Source organism: Rhinolophus ferrumequinum, unplaced genomic scaffold (genome assembly GCF_004115265.2).
Source record: "Rhinolophus ferrumequinum isolate MPI-CBG mRhiFer1 unplaced genomic scaffold, mRhiFer1_v1.p scaffold_56_arrow_ctg1, whole genome shotgun sequence".
Classification (NCBI taxonomy): Eukaryota; Metazoa; Chordata; class Mammalia; order Chiroptera; family Rhinolophidae; genus Rhinolophus; species Rhinolophus ferrumequinum.
Window position 1 is genome coordinate 189788 of NW_022680421.1, and position 16069 is coordinate 205856.

A 16069-nucleotide genomic window follows, 5' to 3' on the forward strand; every position below is an offset into this window, starting at 1 on the left:
CCACTCAGAATAGGGTTCTGGAAAAGTCCTTCCCCTGGAGGGTCTGCCTGAGGGAAGTTCTGGGTGGATTTCTCAGTGTCCGTCCTCCCCTCCCCCTGTCAGGGACATGAGGGGACCCACATGCATCCTCCCTGGAGAACCTGCATGTGTCTGGAGGGAAAGCCCCCAGAAGTGTGGGGTGTGGCCCCGGAACCCCTCCCCCACAGGAGCCCACCCGTGTGCTCCATCCACTCAGAATACTCACCTGGAAGTGCTCCTACCAGCTGAGCCTCCAGCAGCTTCTGCCCCAGGTGAGCAGAATCACCTGCACTCTGGATGTGCCTGTGTTTCCAGTTATCACAGTGGAGGCTGCTCTTGCAATTTTACTTCTGTGACGGGTTCAGGAGACATAATTGATATTCATTTCTCCTCGTTCTCTTCTAAGAATGGGAGTGATGATTTCCAAGATCTTTAATGTTGGTTCAGAAAGCAGATGGACCTTCACAGGTCATCTTTGACCTGTTACTAGAGGTGGGAATCTCTCCTCACTAAGTGTAAGAGGCACCTGGACAGACATACTGAACATGGCGTCACTGAAAGTCTTAGCGATTTGAAGTCCCTCCCAGGATGCAGGAACATGGAAAGTACAACAGGCCAGGTTCCTGTTAAACCTCAGGTGATATCACACTTGGAAGGGCATCCGTGTCCCTGGCTGGACCCAGGAGGTGCCCCTGCAGCCTCACACCAGGGACAGGAGCTCCGACTGGTTAATCACAAGCCAAGCAGTGAGAATGCTGTTTCCCAGGTGGGTGCAGAGCAGGGTGGGGAGATGGAGGTGTCCTTGGCTTCCAGGATGCACTGGACACGGGGCCCCAAATCCCATCTGAGAGGCTCTGATCTAAGTGTGAGGATGTCTCATTAGCTCTGCCTTCTGAAACCTGTGGCTGAGTCAGGATGATCAGGAATGTGACTTATTTCCCTCTGATCATGAATCCTGCTTCACAGGTATTTATAACTGGGGAGCTTGTGGTGGAGTGAATTCTCTCCCCCACCAGTCACATGTTGAAGCCCTAAGACCCAGTGGCCTGTTCTTGGAGAAGGGCTTGTAGGAAGTACTGATGGTTCAGTGAGGTCATATGGTTGGGGTCCTCATCTGCTAGAACTGGTGGCCTTATGTGTAGAGGGAGAGGAAGAGAGATGTCCCTCTCTCCACCACAGGAGATTACAGTGAGCAGTCAGCTGTCTGGCCATTAGGACGAGTTCCCACCAGTAACTGATTAACCTGCCAACTTGACCTTGGACTTCCCAGCCCCCAGTATGTGACGAAATAAATTTCTGTAGTTTCAGCCACCTGGTCATTGGTTTTGTGATGGAAGTTTGAGCAGATGGGATGGAGTTTTGGTCCTGAGAGTGGGGTGCTGCTGAACAAATACTTAAGATGGTGTTAGTGACTTTGGAAGTGGGTGATGAGTAGAAGGTAGAAGATTTTTCAAATGCACACGTGAAAATTCCAAGATTGCTGTGAAGGGATGTGAAAGGTCACTGTGCTGAGAGCTCAGAAAGAAGACCGGAGAGCTGTCGAGAAGGCTCCATATTCTAAGACGATACATAGATCATCGTGAACACAGTGGTGGTTGAAACGTGGACCTAAGAAGCCACTCTGCTGAGGCTCAGATGGAAATGAGGAGCACGTATGGGTCCCTGAGGAACAGTGATCCCTGTTATAAAGTGTCAAAGAGCTTGGCTGAACTGGTTTCCTGTGTCATGTGGAAGGTAGACCTTGTGAGCAATGGAACTGGATGTTCAGCTGAGGAGATTTCTAAGCCAAGTGTAGGAGGGGCTTGGCTCCTGGCTGCTTCTCCTAAAATGTGAGGGAGGCAGATGACTCCATGATGGCAGTAATAATCAAATGCCAATCAGAATTTTGAGATTAGAAACACTGTCAGCCTATGCATATAACCAAAATCCAGAAAGCTTATTGTGAAGAGGGCATGAGAGGCGTTGCTGAAAAACAATCTGATTGAAAAAAAAAACCAAGGGCGTGTCCAATGGATTTAAACAGCTGTCTCAACATGAACCGGGAGTAGAGATGGGGTTATACCAGCAGACACACTGTCACTTAATAATAATCGGGGGTGAGAAGGGGGACAGAACGAAAGAAGGTTTATTTGGATTTTATACAACAGGATCATAACTCAAATTGGCTGTGAAGATGCAATATCATTGAAGAAAAGGAAAGAATGACCTTGAATGAAATTTAGAGGTTATCAGGGCTGACTCCTTGGTTTCAAAAACTTAAACCATCTCCTCTGTTTCAACAGGTAACACAAACAACAACCAAAGCCTTTGGCTGGGACCCCCGTCCTGTCAGAGCTTGGGATGTGTGACCCCTGCCAGCACAGCCGTGGTGAGACAGTTCTGGTGGGTCTAGAAAGTGAGACACCACCTCAGTGGGGTTGGGAGGTGGGACCACCACCCCATTGGGTGCAGAATAAGGGGCATCCGGGCAGAGAGGACTCTTCTCCAAACTTCACGTCCCATGGGATTTTCCTGGCAGGTTTTGGACCAGGTTGGGCCCATCACTCCTTCCTTCTTCCCTATTTACCCTTTCAGAATGGGAACGTCTCCCCTCTGCCTGACCCACCATCACATTTTGGAAGCATGTAACTTGTCTGGATTCCTAGGTTCACAGCTCGAGGAATTTTGCCTCAGCATGAATCACAGCTCAAGTTCCCCAGGGTCTGATGGGACTATATTTAGGTCACGCTTTAAACCTTAGGGTTTAGAGTCGATGCTAAAATATGTCATAACGTGGGTCTGTTTGTGTACAGCTCATGTCGTTGCCTGTGAGAAGGGGACTAAATGCTGGACTAGTTGAGTAGATCAACAGTTTTTAAAACTTATGGATATTTGTAATAATTGTTAAAGTGATTAACATTCTGCGCAGACACATGCTGACAGTGAACAGACCAAATATACGCAGTGAGCAAACATTTATAGACATAATTGATATATAATACTTTAGTCAACCTTGGCGTAAACATAATCCCAAAATTAAAGCCAGTCCTTCCCAATGTCCTGTTTCCTGTTGCTTTTCTGAGGGCTGTACTGTCTGTGTCACATCAGGAAACCCTTGTCTTATCCAGGGTCCCATGTGTTCTGCTCCATTGACGTGTGTCTCTCCCTCCACCAATGACACACAGTCTTGATTATTGCAGCCACTTCACAAGTCTCTTCCCTCTTTCAGAAACTCTTCAGTAGTAACTAAAAGAACAGAACACTGGGCAGGGTTGGATTCTGGAGCATCCTGAGAAGGGCTGCAGGCAGATCTTTGTCTCCATGTCCATCATCTGTAGGTCCCGGGAAGCCCACATCCTGGTCTGAGGACTGGGGTCCCCCATCCCTTTCTGATGGACGTCAGGGACAGGTGGTGTCGGCTGTGGGGTCACTGATGACTCAGGGACATGTGCTCATGGCCTGCAGCCTCCTCGTTCCCCACTGTCTATTCTGATGCCCAGGGCTGGGGTGTGCTGACAGCTGGCCCTTTGTGACATAGGTTAGAGGTCAATGAAGTCGTCCCAGGACAGGGCTGAGCCTGTTCTCTCTCTTCTCTGCTCAGGGAGGTTCCCAGAGTCAGAGCTCAGCTCCAGAGGCTGCTGGACAGTTGCTCAGACCACACCACACCCCACCCCTGAGAGAGACACATACCTCTGCCCATAGTTTAGGACAGGAGGTGATGACTGATTCCAAATGAGGCCACAGAGAGCAGCACAGAGACACGCTCAGGAAACCCCAGGTGACACTGAGTTTTCCCAGATGTCAGAGTCCAACTGAGACAGCCAATCGTGAAGACAAGCAGTTACGGGGCGTCTCTAAGACCCCCCTCAATACTAGACCTTCCTGCTTTAGTACCAATTGTCTGCATTCTTCCATGAGATGTCAGTCAGGCACGGCCACCAGAGGACGCACAGGAGGGGATCAGGGGAAAACAGAGTTTATCACGCTCACAGGTCCTACAAACAGGAAGCTCGGGACCACGTGAGACCACATGGAAGGACCAGGGTGGTCAGCAGGCAGGAGACAGGGAGCAAGAAGCAGCTGAGGACCTGGTCTCACTGGCCTTTCCCTGGGAAAGGAGGGGCAGGCAGGTGATCAGCTTTGGATGGACCAGGTTGAGTAATGTCAGTGGGCTCAGCGATGAGGGGCGTGTCCCTGTGCCGGGCGCCTGGGCCTGGGATGATGAAGGCAGAGAAGTGTGTCCTGGTGTGCGGGCCAGAGAGAGGCGGTGCTCTGGGTGGGTGAGTTTGTGTGTGAAAGGCCTGCTCCAGCCTGGGCCTGTGCTGCCTCTGAGGACTGGGTGCCCACGAGGGGCTGTCTCTCCCCAGCAGGAAAGGTGTGTGAAGATGTGGAAACATGTTAAAGTAGATAATGTGGTAAAGTGCATGAACACACACGATGCAGGAGGTGCCTTTCTGCATTCCCAGCAGCTGCTCCTTGCGCTGTTTGTTCCCGTATCAAAAGATAGACTGGTGACAGATACAAATGAAACTATTATTACCTTGAAATTTGGCCTCTCCCACACATACGCACACACACACACACACACACACACACACACGAATGGACTCACACACGTAGGGACAGACCCAAGCACAAACTGTTCACTCAGATCTGCATTAAATTACTGCTGTGTCCAGTGAATGCAGCAAACTCATATACAATGTAAAGCAAATCCACACACACATTAAACTCTTCTGCTAAAGGAAACTCCATTTAATTAATGGGTAAAATGTATTCCACATATGACATCATGTCCTGTGTCACAATGCTAATTGTACATCTTCCTTTCCAATTTGGAGACTTCATTTAATTTTTTGGTGAAATTTCTTTGGGTCTGACCTGCACCCTGTGATGGATGGGAGTGGAGAGTGTGGCATCTTTGTCTTTCTCCTCGTCTTCGAGGGAAAGGTCTTATTCTTTCCCTGTGGAGAATGAAGTTATGTGTTCACTTCATACAGGGCCTGTAGTATATGCAACAGTTCCTTCTATTCCCAGTGTGTTGCATGATTTTTTCAAATCAGAAGCCATGTTGAATTTTGTCATTTTATTTTCCTGCATTGTTTCATCTCCTGACGGAAAAAGAGCAGTGTCATCCAGAAATGGTGCTGAGATCACTGGATATCCTCCTGCGAAAGAATATAACTGAACCTTGTCATATACTATATAGAAAAGTTAACTCAAAATGGTTGAAGGACCCGAATATAAGACGTAAAAGCATAAAAACCCTAGAGAAACACAAAGGAAAGCTTCGTAACAATGGATTTGGCAATAGTTTATTCAATATGATAGGAAAACAAAGGACACAAGCACAACAATAAACAAATCAGGATAGATGAAACTAAAAATTGTATGTGCATTAGAAAGGCACAATGGACATCATGAAAAGGAACTTATTGAATGGTAGAAAATAATTGCAAATTATATATCTGATAGTGTGATACTGTCTAGATTGTAAAAGAACATCTAAAACTGTACCCCAGAAAACAAAAGAGAAAAATCACAAAAAGGAGAAAATCTGTATTAACAACAACAAAAAAGAGATAATAGATATGCAGGAAGGGGACCCCTTATGCAGTATTTGTGGTAAATGAATAGGTGCAGCTCCTGCAGAAAACAGCATGCCTGTTGCTGAAAATATTAAAAATAAAACTATCGTATTATCCAGGAATCCCACCTCTGGGTATTTATCTAAATGAAACAAAGTCACCATGTCGCAGAGTTATCTGTGCTCTCATGTTTACTGAAGCGTTATGTACCATAGCCGAGACATGGAAACAACCTAAGTGTCCATCAACAAGTGAGTGAATAAAGTATGTATAATGGAATACCATTCAGCCATAAAAAGAAGGAAATGCTGCCGTTTGCAGCAACATAAATTGACCTTGAGCGCATAATGCTAAATGAAGTAAGTCACACAAGGAAAGGCAAACACTGTATGACCTAACTTATGTGTGGAATCCAAAGAAAAGCCTACAAAAAGGGATCGTATGTGTCGTGACCGTGGGTAGGGGCTGGGCAGTGGGAGAAGTGCGTGATGATGATGAAAAGGTACAAACTTCCAGTTACAGGAGAAGTGAGCGCCGGGATGTAGTGGACAACTCGCTGGCTGCAGTGAACACTGCTGTGTGCTGTGTTGGACATCGGTGAGGGAGTCGACCCTCAAAGTACTCAGCACAAGGAAAGCACACTTTCCCTCCTTGTTCTTTTCTTTGTTTTCTTCTCTTTTCTTATATCCATATGAGATGATGGATGTTATCAAACTTTATGTGGTAATCATTTCTGAAGATATGGAGACATAGTTTTATTTATAATAGTTGTTACTATAGTGGGTAAAAATAAAACAAATTCTAGTGAAAGGTCATCTCTAAAGTACAAATAGTAACAATATTAGGAGGACGGAACATCTGCACCGAGAATATTGCTGATGGTCCATGAACAGGTGGAAGGTGTCTGGACACATTTCAGAGGAAACCACGTGCAACATCATGTGCCCTCAGAACACATTTGTTTGACGGCTTGTGTTTGAATGTATTTCTTTTTCTAAAACCTGTGTGTGTGTGAGTTTGAGGATGTGAGTTTTCTGTGCTTGTGTGTGAGTGTCTCTGTGTGTGTGTCTGAGTGTGTGTGTCTGTGAGCATGTGTGAGTGTCAGTGCACGTGTGTGAGTCCGTGTGTGTGTGTGTGTGTGCTGATCAAGTAGCATGAGAACAGCGTGAAACCTCATCACTATTTATGTGAGCAGACACACTCTACGGCACATTTTGTTGTGTATTGAAGAGCTCAACATGACATTTTACTTAAAGTTGTCAAGAGCTCATCTGCTCCTTTCTAGAAGAGCCTTCAGGATTTTTTTTTTTTCAAGAAGTAAATAAAGGACACACAGGAACTTGTTGAAGGAGTGGTTCCAAGTCACTGCAATATGTCATCTGAAAACAATGTGTCTTCTTCACTTGTCTGCAGTGAGAGTATGAGAAAACAGAGCCACAAAGAAGAAGTAAGTGTTGTCCCTGGGGGCAGCTGAGAGCTTTGAGAGGAAATCCCTGCTCCCAACAAGGAGCCCCTTCCCCACCCAGGAGAACACCTGTTCTCTGTGGGTCTGGAGCGCCCCCTGGTGTCCTGAGCGCCCCCTGGTGTCCTGAGCGCACCCTGCAGCCCAGCCCCGCTGTCCCCTGCAGGGAGGTTTGTGTCTGGGCTCACACTGACTTCCCCTCACTGTGTCCTTCGCACAGTAATACACGGCCCTGTCGTCAGCTCTCAGGCTGGTCATTTGCAGATACAGCGTGTTCTTGTTGTTGTCTCTGGAGATGGTGAATCGGCCCTTCACGGAGTCCGCGTAGTTTATGTAACCACCATTATAACTGATGTATGAGACCCACTCCAGGCCCTTCCCTGGAGCCTGGCGGACCCAGTTCATGCCATAGGCACTGAAGGTGAAACCTGAGGCTGCACAGAAGAGGCGCAGAGACCCCCCAGGCTGCACCAAGCCTCCCCAGACTCCACCAGCTGCACCTCACACTGGACACCTGCAAACACAGAGACATCCTGGTCAGAAACTGTCACACAGCCACTGTTTCTCTCACTCATATTCTCTCACATATTCAGAGTTTCCTGTTCTCCATAAACTACCTCTTAAAACAGCCACAAGGAAAACCCAGCTGAGCCCAAACTCCATGGTGTGTCGTCTGTGCTCTGTGCTGATCACGGAATGGGGACACCTGGGGATCCCGGGGCTGGGGCTCCTGTCCCACAGCTGCAGGGTCAGGGCTGGGCTGGTTTTCATCAGCACAGGGGCCCCTATTTGCATGTCCTCCTTCCATATAGGGAACTCCGGGCTTGGACACCTAGACAAGGGCGGGGCCTCATGCAGGGGTGAGTGTCCTGGTTAGTTGGTGGCCATGTGAGAGTTCAGGAAAACATGATTTCTTATACGGGATGGTGCTGGAGTGAGTGCTCAGCACCCATGACCTTATTTTATTTGTGTGTGAGCACCCAGAGCAAGTGACCAAGGTATCAATCCCACCTGCATGTTGCAAAGGTAAAGCTGCACACGGCAGCCTGAGGAGCCGTGTGATGTGTCCAAGGGCACATATCAGCTGAGAGGGAGCCCCAGAACCCTCCCCATGGACCCCACTGCTCCGTCATCCCACTCCAGGGCAGGGATGGACATGCCAGGTGTGGTTCCAGAACTTCTTTCCTGTAATAAAAACACATGTGATATTCTGCATTGTAGTATTTACCTAAGAATGCAGCTGTATTTTCATGAGTATTACATTTTGCATGTTATTGTCTGTCTGTCTTTCGTTACCAATTGTCCCTTTATTTCCTTGTAGTAGCTTTAATGATGCATATTTCACCACAGGAAATGGCCCAGATCAGGAGGATCAGGTCTTACCTGAATCTATAGACATTTTATTGGATCTGGAAGCAGGAGCACGAGTAGGAACAGCCCCACCCATTGTCCTCTCTCTGGGTCATTCTCAGTGTCCCACCTGAGGGACTTGTGGTGATGCCCAGCTCAGGTGGGCTTCTCGTGCAGGAGACTAGCAGGCAGGGAAAGAGCCACCATGGCAGGGACAAGGGACCCTATCTGTAGTGTGGGGCTGTGATTTCACAGAGGGGGAACGAACACGTTTAACTCTTAGTGAACCCACGAGGGTATATTTGGAACTGCTCAGTTTTGATGACATATGGACAAGTGCCAATATCAATATATAATTGAGTGAATGATACTAAATCTACTGGTGTGTGGACATAGCAGGGGGAAGATGTAAGTGTATGTTGTCAGCCACATTGTCTCTAGTGAAATGTCCACATGCATGTTCCTCAAAGCAGAAAACTAAAATAACCCCTAATTCTCCTCTGACACCTACTGACTGACAGTCCACCAGAATCCCCAATCTGTCTATATTATAAGTTAGATCCCTGATTGTATTTCAAAGTCGATGCCAATTCTGACAACGGCCTGGTGTGTCCTCCCCAGCCTGCAGCATCCCCACACCACGTCACTGCCCTGTGCAAACAGCCCACTGGGTCTCCACCAGGAGACCGAGGAGGAGGACACCTGCCCTCACCTCCCATCACCGTCAGTCCCAGACCTCAGTGTTTGCCTTGAATCATGGAAACTCATTTTAAATTTGAATTTATTGCACATTATGTTTGGTAAATTCTCCCAACAGAATAGGATATTTACAGACACTTCAGCAGTACTTGCACAAACCTTGTTTTAAAATTTTTTCTTTTACATAAAGAGGTGGGAAGCCCCAGGCCCTCCGAGGAAGCCCCTCCCCTTCCCACTTCCCAACTACTCCGGGGCTGCAGCTCTTATTTGGTGGGTCCTGAGCGCCCCCTGCTGCCCAGTTTGCACCCTGCAAGGGAGGGTCCTTTCAAGGCTCACAGGGCGTGACCTCTAGCATTTCTAGTCCAGTGTTACATGTCTGTACCCTGACTTCACAATGCTCCCTCGGGGACGCCATAAGCTTTGACAACATTTCTGGAAATAGTGAATTGGCCTCACTAAATTCCAATGACACTGCAGGGAGACCTGAAACAAAAGTTTTATAAAACTCCCAAGGAGACCTTTCCTGGGGCTGCCAGATGCACTGACACACTCAACACTCCCCTGAGCCCACAACCTGTCAGGGCTTGGGGGCCTCTCATCTCCTTTAGCTTCTTCTGGATGAAGGTCACGTCTGACTGTATCTGCAGGTGGAGACTCACGGAGCTGAAAGCCCACTCCACATCTGGTCGTCAGTAGGACACACACACACACACACACACACACACACACACACACTGATTTTTGAGCTAAGGAACTTCAAATTTGCCTTCCTCAGTGTAGTTTCACATGGGCACTGTCCCTGCACTGACACTCGGCCTCAAAATGTGACCCCTTTTACAAATACAAGAAAAGCAAACATGACTCACACCCAGGGGACATGGATTGATCACTCTTGAAATAGACTTCAGGGAACCAGGGTCTGCTGGCACCTGTCACCCTTCCATTCCTGGATTAAGTGCACATGATAGGAGCTTAATGAACGATCGGATGCAGTGAATGCTAAGTGCACAGGTACCTACTGTGCGTGAGGCATGTCGCCAGCAGATAACAGGTGTGACCTCCTCTGACCAGCAGGCCTTGTTGTCCATTTGACCCAGGACAAGGTGTCCATCAGGTCTTTAGAAGAAAACACGGGGTCAGCTCCCTGGGAAGGACCTACGAGGGGCTGCTGACCACCTGCACTGCCATCCACGGAACAGGGAAGGCCTCCTGCATCCATGCAGCCCACTCTAAATAGACCCAGGGCATCACCCTAAGACCACTGGAGGCTGTCCCTGCAGGTGACCTGAAACCTGGCACTGCCAGGGCCACTGGCCAGGCCCCAGAATAGATGGCACCATGATGTGACAGCTTTCCCCAGGTCATAGGTCAGGAGACTTGGCTTTCACTTCTTCCTTAAAATAACCGTCATGGACACTCTGTGATAATGTAGGAAACAGTTCTCCTACGAGTTAACACCTTTCACACTATTATTTACTCTAAGACTGACTAAGGAGTGCTTGTCTCTTTCTATCCACCTTCATCTCTGCGTTTCCACTATGACTCCTTTTCAACCTGTGTCCTGCACTAATTAACTGTCTCTTTTTCAACAGGCTGTGCAGACACCAAACGCCCTCTCATGCGAGTTTACCAAACCCTGGTGACATTAACTAACCCATGTGATGGCTGGTTATGTTGACACCTCAATAGTGCAAAAGCACCAGGCTGTGTTCCTGCCGATGTGAACACCTGGTGGACTGGGGACATGCCTGTGACAGACAGGGTGTGGTGTCCATGACAACACAGACATCACTCGGCCTCTTCTGCTGCTGAGTCAGTCGGGCCCAGGGTGTTCTACACAAGCTCAGGGACTGTGCTTACCTGGAGGGAGACACAGGAGAGAAACGTCCCCTGAGCACTGGAAGCAGATATGATACTGGACGTTCCTGGTGACAGATCAGGACAGCACTGCACTCAAACTCTGTGGTCTGAGCCCACAGGTGGCAAGTCCAAACCTCCCAAGACTAAGTGACTGTAGCCCCACCTTCTGGGCCCAGGTTCCTGCCAGCTCACCAGGTGTTTGGTGGCTCATCCACCTCCCCCATGGGACTCGGTTATTGAAGCTGCTCCTGAGTCAGCAGCCCGATACCAGGTACTGTGTGTGTGTGTGTGTGTGTGTGTGCACCAAACATGTGGAGTGGCTCGGCAAGGCAACGGGACACAGCTTTACAGATACCGCAGACCAATGACAGGCTGTCTACAGCAGCTATTTCACACCCGTTGTGCTCTCACACACCGACACAGCACGTGGAGGCTGGACACACTGACATGACTCATGAAATACTTAAGATCCTGAGAACTACAGATTCGACTGTGACCCTGTCTGTGAGCCAAGATCCTTTATTTTGTGTGTATGATTAAAGTATTAAAGGGATCCCACCAAAATGGTCAGGATGACATGGACTCGGGTTTATGGCTCCTTCTGTCCCTCCACACGCCACCCTGAAAGCAGCCACATTACACATTTAGGGCCCTGTGTTCATAAGTTGTGCCCCTTATACCTGCCATGTGAGAATGGCAGGAAGTCCACCTGCATATCACAAGTCCAAGTTCTTTTCAGCGCTGAGGGGCTGATTCCCACACTTTGGAGACTATGAATTGGAAGAAGTGACCTTAAGTCTGTCTAGGGCAATGGAACGAGAGCTCCCCACCACTGTGCAAATTGCAGGGCGTGAACCCCCGAGTCTCTGTGGTGCCTCAGGTACACTGACCACCCAGGAGGAGGAACCTGTGTCGTCACTGATGAAAATGCTGCTTTTCTGTAAAGTGAACGGGACACATGGAAACTCACTCAATCTGTTAAAAGGACCGTTCACACTTTCCATCAGATCAATGATGCAGAGGTGTCATTGGACTGGCCTGTCCCCTGAGATGGGGACTGGTCTGATGGGTTTGCGGAAAGAGCTGCAAAGTGTCCTTTCCTGTTTTCCATCCTCGTTCTGTCTCCTTCTTTCCATTGCGGATGTCTTAGCACTCAGCTTCCCACCCGTTCTCTCTCTCCACAGCCAGGAGTCCAGCTCTCACTACATGACACTCTCAGGGACTTTCAGAGGAGGAAACTGTTGTGGCCCAGGGTAGATTCCCCAGGATATACCACAATGGGGTGTAATTCATTTAGAATGAGTTACTTGCAAAGCAGCCAGAGCAAGAAGGGCACGTGGACTCTCGGTGTGTCCCCAAATGAAGGAAATTAATGTCCCCTGTGTAAGAGGCTGTCCTTGCTCCAAGGGTGGGCTCCTAAGGTATCAAGGTCTTGAACCCAGAAATAGAAGACATTTTGAAATTATGATACATTGAAATACTTGAAATGGAGAGACTGACTGGACCTCTTGTATGGACACTGATGGCCACACACCATCCTTGGAACAACAATGTGGGGGGAGATTCTGCTCCAGGGAAGAAGGCCACACAGGGATGGATGGGACGTGTAGGGACCTGCCATGAGCCCCAAATGCAAGGGATGCAGCTCTGATGGGGGAACGAGACCCTGCAGCCTCTGGGAGACGCACCGTCCTGGGGACGCTGTGATTTAGACCCAGTTTAGCTCTTTTCCTGAACAGTAAGAGGATAAGTCTGCCTTTCAAACCCGAGTTGTGATGCTTTGGGACAGTTTCCAGAGACACCAACGTGCAGGTCCTACACGTCCACACACGACTGTGGGTGCCTGTGTTCCCATGACTATTTTGGGGCAGGGACATATCTCAGAGCTTCTGTGTTCTCTGTCCTCCATTCTGCTTCCTGCCGTGACCCTTAGACTGTGATGCAGTTGATCTTCTCTGACCACAGAGAGGGAGCCGCCTGCGACTGCTCCAAGGAGAAGATTCTGGCATCTTTTGAGGACTCAGTTCAGGGATGTCATGTTTCAAGCCACCATCATGGTCACATTTATACCTTGAAAATTAGAAAACACTACAGAAAGTTTAATATTTTTTCTCCTGTTGGGAGTTGGTTTCTCACACAGAACAGAAAATATTCCATAAATAATTAACGAAAGCAGTTCCTTCATCTCTATATCCTTAACCCTAAGTCAAAGAAAGGCTGTGCCCAGCTGCCTCTGTCGTCTCCTCAGCCCCGCACAGCTGCCCTCTCCTCAGGGTTTCTGACACTCTCAGGATGTGGGTCGTCTCACTGTGTCCCTCGCACAGTAATACACGGCCGTGTCCTCAGGTCTCAGACTGCTCAGCTCCATGTAGGCTGTGCTGGTGGATTTGTCTGCGGTGATGGTGACTCTGCCCTGGAACTTCTGTGCGTACTTTGTTTCACTATCCGAAGGGTCTATTCGTCCCATCCACTCAAGCCCTTGTCCTGGGGCCTGTCGCACCCAGTGCATATAAGAGCTGGTGAAGGTGTATCCGGAAGCCTTGCAGGACACCTTCACGGAGGCCCCAGGCTTCCTCACCTCGGCCCCAGGCTGCACCAGCTGGACCTCGGAGTGGACACCTGTGGGGAGGAGACAGGAGTGGATGGATCCCCCGTGACTGGCCCAGGTCCCCTCACCAGCCAGGGACTGGGGAGCCCCTTACCTGTCGCCACTGCCACCAGGAAGAGGACTGTCCATCTCCAGTCCATGGTGAGGGCTGTGCTGTCAGGACGTCTGTAGGGGAGCGTGTGGCTGTGGGGCGATGCTCTCAGGGCACAGACATGTCCGTATTTAACCCCGCCCACCTCAGCTCATTTGCATATTCATGAGCACAGGGGTTCATAGCTGAAGACTTTGCCCACGTGAGAGAAGCTCGATGGCACAGGACCATGCTCAGTGGGCGTCTGAGGGTCCAAGTCCTAATCCTTGTTGGAGGATATGTGTCCCCTGCCAGGTCCCTGAATCTGTGCAGACAGAGCCACTCCCACTGAGGAACAACCCCTCCCCCAGGATACGATCCTCACTGAGAATCCACCTTTGAAGGACACGGAGACCACCTGAGCCTGTTCTGGGCTTTGATCTGAATGTCTCATCCTATGGTCAGTGTCTGTCTTCAAATTTTGAAAATTTCAAACTGGGAAATTCATCCTTTTCATCCAGGGTTTTTTTTTTTTTTTTTTTTTTAACTAAAGCTCATTGGGGTGCCAATTGTTAGCTTTTATTAAGACATACCGTATTCTTAGAAACTTCAATTTCAATTAGATTTTAGTGCTCATTGTCTTAGGTAAATTCTCCCGATAGAATAGGATATTTACAGACACTTCAGCAGTCTTTGCCCAAATCTTGCTTTAGAGGTTTCTAGAAAGAGGACGGAAGCCCCAGGCCCTCAGAGGAGGCCCCATCCTTTCCCCTCAACACCTGCTCCTGGGGCTGCAGCCCCTGCTGGTGGGTCCTCAGCGCCCCCTGCTGCCCAGTCTGCACCCTGCAGGGGAGGGTCCTGTCTAGGCTCACAGGGCGTGACCTATAGTGTCTCTAGTCCAGTGTTAAATGTCTGTGACCTGACCTCACAATGCTCCCTCGGGGACACTCTAAGTTTTCAACATCATGTATGAAATAATGAATCGATATTACTAAACCCCAATGACTCTGCAGGGAGATGATAAGAAAGTGTTTTTTTGAAACACCCAGGAGCCACTTCCCTGCGGCTTCCAGATGCACAGACGCTGTCCTGAGTCCAGAAGCTCTCGGGAACTTTGGGGGGTGGGAGGGAGGCTCTTATCTCCTTAAGATTCCTCTTCTTGAAGGTGACATCTGGAAATTCCTGGATTGTCATACAGCCCACTCACCTCTGCTCATCAATAAAATAGACGCACACAGAGGGAATGATTTTAGGAGGAATGGACCACAAAGTGTCCTAGTCCCCTGTACTTAATACGTGGGTGTGGGGGCAGAGCCCCAGAGAGCTGTTTCCAGGCTCTCGGCCTCACGGGGAAAGGTTCTGCCTCGGGTAGTAGATGGCCGTCAGCTGTGGCTAGTTGGCCATCAGCTGTGGCCCTTGAGCCATTGGCCACTAATATAAGTGCCGCGGCTGCGTTAGGGAGGGAAGTCGAGGAGAGAGTCGGTCGGTTGGCAGAAAGTGGACAGCAAGTCGCACGTCGTGTGAATCCAGCCTCCAGTGAGACTATAGTGGTGTGACTCCCCTACCTATGGCTCCGTGGGTGTTCCTTTTTGGCCTGACCACATCCTGCATTCTTATGTGGGGAGCGGGAGCAGAGGCCTGGCAGGCCACACCGCATGACAAAGGAGCGGGACCAGAGACCCCGCAGGACACCCTGCATGACAATGGGCCGTCCAGACTCTGATCCTAGGCCTGGGGTGTGTGACTCTCTTGTCAACAGAAACCCAGAAAATGTGACACATGCACAGACTTGGGAGGAACCTACACGCTGGCTCTGCTTTTTCTCACAGCCCCTGGGACCCGTGCAGAGGACCCATGAGATGGACCAATCTTGTCCCACAAATTGTCAGATACGAGGCCCAATCACACTATTGCAGCTCATGACACCTGCAGTGGGCGTCCCTTGGAGAACCCATGTCTGTGGGAGGGGAGGGACCTGTCAAGTTATGGGAGGAAGAGGCAGCACCATTGTCAGCTGACTCAGGTGAGGCTGCTCGTGTGTGTGTGACGTTCTGTATCCTTAGGATTAATCACCTGAGAGGTGGTCCCCTGGGTCTGGCTGTGACCTCCTCAAGGGCTCTCCCGTGGTCAGCTCTCTTCCCTGTGACCTCTCCCTTCCCCCTGCAGCACCCACAGTCTCTTCCTGACTCTCTTAACCCTGGTAACTGTGCCCCTTCCCTAGGTTTGTCATAGGTAAGAATTCCCACCCACCACACAGAATAGGGTTCTGGAAAAGTCCTTCCCCTGGAGGGTCTGCCTGAGGAAAGTTCTGGGTGGATTTCTCAGTGTTTGTCCTCCCCTCCCCCTCTCAGGGACATGAGGGGACCCACATGCATCCTCCCTGGAGAACCTGGATGTGTCTGGAGGGAAAGCCCCCAGAAGTGTGGGGTGTGGCC

The 16069-nt window shown here is 49.5% G+C and overlaps 1 pseudogene and 1 gene segment (V, D, J or C); both read right to left on the minus strand.

Moving 5' to 3' along the window:
• Nucleotides 1-7245: 7245 nt before the first annotated feature.
• On the minus strand, nucleotides 7246-7811 carry LOC117020032 (immunoglobulin heavy variable 3-23-like; annotated as a pseudogene).
• A 5408-nt stretch (nucleotides 7812-13219) lies between these two features.
• On the minus strand, nucleotides 13220-13753 carry LOC117020039 (immunoglobulin heavy variable 1-46-like). The segment is given in 2 exon segments: nucleotides 13220-13575; nucleotides 13659-13753. Coding segments are annotated over 2 exon segments (378 nt in total).
• Between the last annotated feature and the right edge of the window lie 2316 nt (nucleotides 13754-16069).